This window comes from Nematolebias whitei, chromosome 5 (genome assembly GCF_014905685.2).
Source record: "Nematolebias whitei isolate Nwh7 chromosome 5, NemWhi1, whole genome shotgun sequence".
Lineage (NCBI taxonomy): Eukaryota > Metazoa > Chordata > Actinopteri > Cyprinodontiformes > Rivulidae > Nematolebias > Nematolebias whitei.
This window is the reverse complement of record NC_056502.1, coordinates 43370062-43375607: the sequence shown is the minus strand read 5'-3', so window position 1 is coordinate 43375607 and position 5546 is coordinate 43370062. Positions and strand designations below refer to the sequence as shown.

General features: G+C 41.4%; 2 protein-coding genes across 2 annotated transcripts in view; one reads left to right on the top strand and one right to left on the bottom strand.

Moving 5' to 3' along the window:
• Positions 1-769: 769 nt before the first annotated feature.
• kiaa1143 (KIAA1143 ortholog) lies at positions 770-4379 on the bottom strand. Its single transcript, XM_037677188.1, has 3 exons — positions 4174-4379; positions 1508-1658; positions 770-1435 (listed from the first exon to the last, which is right to left on the bottom strand). Exons 1-3 carry the CDS (start codon positions 4285-4287, stop codon positions 1224-1226), a joined length of 477 nt encoding a protein of 158 aa, XP_037533116.1. The 5' UTR covers positions 4288-4379; the 3' UTR covers positions 770-1223.
• A 560-nt stretch (positions 4380-4939) lies between these two features.
• Positions 4940-5546, top strand: part of LOC119410271 (transmembrane protein 42-like) — an 8740-nt gene continuing 8133 nt past the window's right edge. The window contains exon 1 of the mRNA XM_037677187.1: positions 4940-5150. Within this exon, the coding sequence (XP_037533115.1) occupies positions 4992-5150 (159 nt within the window). The 5' untranslated portion in view covers positions 4940-4991. The remainder of the gene's footprint in view (positions 5151-5546) is intronic.

Sequence of the window (5546 nt, the reverse complement as noted above, 5' to 3'; positions counted from 1 at the left end):
AGGAACCTGTTATCAGTTCAACAGCCTGCCTCTCTGCTGTTATGGGGGTGCATTAGTGCCTTTGGCATGGGCAGCTGGCACATCTGTAAAGGCTCCGTGAATGCAGAAAAGTTTCTACAAGGTTTAGAGCATGTTCCCATGCAGACGATGTCAGAGGTTTACACGTTTCAGCACCCATCACCAGAGTGGGGGTGCTGAGCAGACCTGCCTGCAGTCCAGATGTCTCACCAAATACAAACATCTGGCACAAAAGACCCAGGACTGCTGAACAGCTACTCCTTCATTAGAATCTACATCATCAAACTCCAGGAACTAGTCTGCTCCATTCCTAGATGTAGACTGAGACGTGTTGCTGCCGTCAAATGTAATCTTACCGTTTCCCTAAAAATACTTCACTTTTTACTTTAAACATTTGATACTTTTACTATCCTAGGGGGAGTGGTGGTACAGGGGTTATAGAAGGTGGGCCTGTGATTGGAAGGTCACCGGTTCAACTCCCCGGACAGACATCAAAATGTGGGTGGGAAAGGTGAAGCACCCACACCTGCCTCCACCCTCACCTGTCCCAGCCAGGCCCTTAACCCCCACCATCTACTCCCACTGGGCACCCTAGACAGCAGCTCTGCTCCACAGAGGCTGTGGTTGTGTCAGGAAGAACATCTGGTGTAAAAACAGTCACCAAGTCTTCATGTGAGTGAGTTCACTGTGGAGACCCCTGAAGGAGGAGCAGCTGAAAGAACATGATGATGATGATGATGACGACCATCCTCCCTGACTCCAGTCTGATGAGCTGGAAGTGTCTCCATGATCAGGTTGTTTATTAACATCTGGTTTGCTGGTAGTTTCTGCTCCTCCACAATCGTCTCCATCAGTTTCTGTTCACATCTGGTCACTCCTGGTACAAACCAGATGCATAACTAGTGATATGTACTATATACTAAATAAGTACCAGACATGTACCTCAAGTACTGGACTTTGTATGTATTGCTACAAGAAATATAAATGAAGTGTTGCGTGTGGGTCAGTGGTTAAAACAGATGTTCATGGTTGATATTTACACCAAAATGAATGAAACGGTTTGAAGAGTCTGGAATGAAACACGTTGGCACCATCTTTTAAAGATGCTGAACCGGCTGCAGAACAGCCGTAACTTTAGCTGCTTTTCATTCTTTAACTTTATATTCAGATGTGACTTTGTCCTCGACACTCTCACATTTCACCATTTAGTCGTCCTCTTCCTCCTCATCCTCTCCAAACGACAGGAGGCTTTGATTTTTTATTTTAGTTCCAGACGTCTCCTTCTTCTCTTCCTTCTCTCCTGCATCGCTCTTCTTCTTCTTGCTGGAGCTGGCAGTGATCCCCTGGAACTGGTTTGAGGAGGCGCGCTTGGCTGGCTTCTTGAAAAGGATTTTACCGTCGGCGGGAGCTTCACCGTCTGTGAACCAAACGCAGCTGTTCATGTCACATGACAAAAAAAACCAAGCGACTGTGCTGAAGACGGGCTGACCTTTGTCTGCGTCGCCTCCGCCACGTGTTTCATCTTTGATCACCTGGGCCTCCTCTGCTGTCAGGTCTCCACTTTTTAAAACGACAACCTGAGGTAGCTCGTCGTCTCGATCACTCCCGCTGTCATCATCCAGAGCCGGCATCACCTGGCGCTGAAGAGCACAGAACCCAGGAAGAAGAAAACAAATCATTTAAAACAAGAGTTCAATGGTTTTAATGAACACGATGAGCTTCAGTCTTATTTTAAGTGTGTGATGATCAACTATTGAGAGTGCAAGGATACTTCGAGGGGGCGGGGGTGGGCATCCTACAGTTTGGCTAAAAGTAGGGTTTTTTGCTGGTATCTGACTTATTTACTTAGAAAGTCCATACTTTTCCAAAATTTCTTCCTTTTTTTTGCAGTTTTGAGGCAATACAGACAAAATTTACAGTAAATTTGCTATAAATGTTTGTCTCCTGTCATGTCTCATATTTTGTGAATTATTTTTATTATTATTATTATTATTATTAATGTAGATGAACAGATGCTGAGATATATTCATCAATTAAAACGGATTCTTCATTTTTCTGGACTGAATAAAACGTGCGTTGAATTTAACAGAAATGTGGACGTGAGACGTTAATTATCTTTGACTCACCGAGCGAGTGGGTCATTTATTAACAGAATCAAGTTTAACACATCACACATTTACATTAATTTGGCAGAATATGAAAACAACAACATAATTAATGTACTTTACAACCAGGAGAACCATACGGCCATGATTTTCCGTTGCTTCACCACAGACATTAATGAAAACATCTGGATTAATTTTCTAGCAGAAAGGAGAGTTTAATCAGGTCTCTCTTGTAAATGAGTCCTCGAGGCTCAATGGGATTTACCTGTATAAATAAAGGTTGATTGATAAAGATGGAAAATTGAGATTTATCTTACAGAGAGATGTGTGAGGGAATTTATCTGTTTTAACCAGAACGTGCACGCTCCTTCGGAAATCAGCTTGTCCCAAACAGTACACTTTTGGTGAAGGTTGACTTTTACCTTTTCTGAAGATAGATCAGTTCCGGCGTGGAGTCTCACTTCCAACCACTGTTCAGCGTCTCAGTGAGAACAGCCAAATACCTCGAGAGCCGTGCGAGGTTATCCAAACAGAAGTTATAATTCCCAAAATCGTCTCTGGTTCAGCTTGTTTGGTTTAGCAGCATCCATGAATGCCTGCGTTTGCATTCATGAACTCCCAAACTCTCTATATTCTGGATCCCAAAACTCCTGAACTCTCTTGAACTGCTGCTCCATCTTCAAGACAGAGCTTACAGCAGCTTCAAGACTGAGCTGAACTCTACCAGAACTCTTCAACTCTCTGAACTCTCCTGTTGAACTAGGAAGTGCCAACCTTTTTATCAAGGGTCACTTCCGGTTCATTTGAGAGCTTTTTGATTGGTGGATGGACCAAAACAGAGGTGTGGTTTGTGATGTAAGGTGTTATTAAAAGTCAAGGAAAAGATTCAAATTGTTTAAGAACAGACAGAAAGATTGTTGGAGAAAACCAGTCTTCGTGGAGCCACCTCTCCTGTATCTCGCTGTAAAAGTTAAACATGACATTTCTTTTCAGTAAACCTTTTAGTTGACCGAAGCCTGAACTTTAACACACTTACAACTTTGCTCATTGAAGACAGAAAAATCAAGAAATGCATATTAACCTGATTTCTTCTTTGAATGAGGATTAAGGATCATTATTTACTGTTTCACAGTTAATAAAAATGAGTAGTTCACTTCAACATGTAAACATTGTTTGAACTAACACAATTTGATTATCAAAACATTTGTAAAATAGTAATGATCATAGAGAATTGTCTTTTCCACTTGATTAATTCAAGAAAGAAAGTCTCAGGATGGGTAAAACTGTATTTCTGGATTCAAATCAATGAAATGACAGTTTCTGTCCATCTGGTCAGTTTTGACATCAGGCCTAGTCCACTACATTAAGTACTCATCTGCTCACAGACTCATGTTCGTGCTGCTGTTCGGCACATTGTTTTTATTCTATTGGTGCTTAATGTAAATTTAGTTGATGTCTTTTTGAGTTCGTATCTTAGATCTTATTACTGTTTTTCTTTACATTTTATACTTTAGTTGGATGTAACTGGGACCCTGTGGACACAATGTCGTTCCACCATGTACCACATGTAGGACAAATAAAGAAACTTTGACTTGATTATTATTGTGGAAAGGTTTTAACAACTTTATTAATGTCAGCATGTTGTCACAAAGCTCTGATGGACAAAACAAAACGCCTTGAAATTAAATTAAATAATAACCTTATGATGACTATACATAATCAATTTCAAAATACTTTTCTTGGTTGAACATTTCCTAGAAAATTAATTTTTATCATTTTAGAAAATCCCACAAGGTACAATGTCTGGAACAGTAATTTTCCAGAATAAGTTTGATTTTTCCAGACTACCAAAGCACCACACGTTGTGCTGGTCCACTTCTGACATCATGAAACGACGCGTTCATTTTCCACTTCAACATTCAGACCAGACGCGTAAATCCAACAATTGACACATTTAAAATAATGAGACGCTAAAACATTACTGATCGTGTATAAACCATTACATACTAACGTCTTTAATCTGCTAAATAAAACCGCAACGAAACATTACCTTTGTGTCAACATTAGGCCCTTCTTTATATCCAACATCACTTTTAAACTTCTTCAGAAAGGACGGCTCTGTCGGCTTCACCCACGCCACGCCGCTTGCTTTATTTTTATTCATTATTAAAAGCACAACAAACAGCAGCTAACGGGCTAACTCCACTACCAGAGAAGCTAGCAGCCAAAACACGGTAAATCCACGCGACGAGACGCACCAATGAGCGTCACGTGACTCCAGGAGCAGCTGTGATTGGTGTAAAATTAACTGATCGGAAACAACTATAATTATCTTCAAAATAAAATCGTGTAACGACGGCAGGGGATAAAAATGGCAGTTTCTCTGTTATTAAAAAGTAATAATACTCTTAAGATACAAAATCAGATATGATGGCTTTGTCTTTATGTATTTGTTAAGTCGAATGAATAAATATAGTGTTCTTCTTGAATATGGCTTTTGTTCTGAAATATAATTCCGTAATTTTTTTTTACCTGGATGCGTTCCTTTTCTGTCCGCCGGATATAAGTGCTTTGAATGAATTGGAGCAGCGCCATAGAGTTGGAGGTGGTGTTTGCTGACGGGCGGTGTTAAATTATAATAGATGACCTCACAGCGATCAATGTTTATTTTGTCATGGATTCAAATTTGTAAAAGAGGCATAAAAACTAGCTGTTGGTCAACAAGAAGTTGTCTGAGCAGCAGGGCATGAAATGCAGTGGAAACTCCGGCGACCCGCCTTGTCCACCGGGCCACAAATGATGTAGAGGCACGGTACAGTCGGTGTGAGCGTCATTTCAGGAGCTGTGTCAATGTAAAGCTCGTCCGACATGGCTTCGGGTTCTGTTTACGCGCTGTTAGCGGGTTTCCTCGGTGCCGCCGCCTCTCTGTCTGCTAAGCTGTCCATCGGTGCCGACTACCTGAGGGGCATGTGTGAGTCCGGGCTGAGCGGCTGGGCTCCAACAGAAGCTTCCGCACTCTGTGACTGGGTAACCCTGAACGCACCACACCTTCCTGTCTTAAATTAAACGTTTAGATAAAAAGGGCCAGTTTGTGTCTCATATTATCTTTATTCCAAATTACTGAGCAGGTTTTCTGCAGTACAAAAAAATCTTCCGGACTTTTCTAGCAGAAGCCAAATAAAAAGTGATGAGCTGCGGCGGGAGCGCGCACAGTCTCTCTGTGTGACAGGATGTTTGTGCTGCTTTACTTCTAGTGATGGGTCGATGAGGCAATACTGTGTCAATACTGTGTCAATACTGTGTCAATACTGTGCCAATACTGTGCCAATACTGTGTCAATACTGTGTCAATACTGTGTCAATACTGTGTCAATACTGTGCCAATACTGTGTCAATACTGTGCCAATACTGTGTCAATACTGTG

Excerpts from the sequence above, each read along its gene's own strand:
- kiaa1143 (XM_037677188.1), bottom strand. The coding sequence starts at position 4,287 with ATGAATAAAAATAAAGCAAGCGGCGTGGCGTGGGTGAAGCCGACAGAG. Across the intron at positions 1,659-4,173 it reads GGCCTAATGTTGACACAAAG|CGCCAGGTGATGCCGGCTCT; the intron begins GTAATGTTTCGT and ends TGTGCTCTTCAG. Across the intron at positions 1,436-1,507 it reads CGGAGGCGACGCAGACAAAG|ACGGTGAAGCTCCCGCCGAC; the intron begins GTCAGCCCGTCT and ends TTTGGTTCACAG.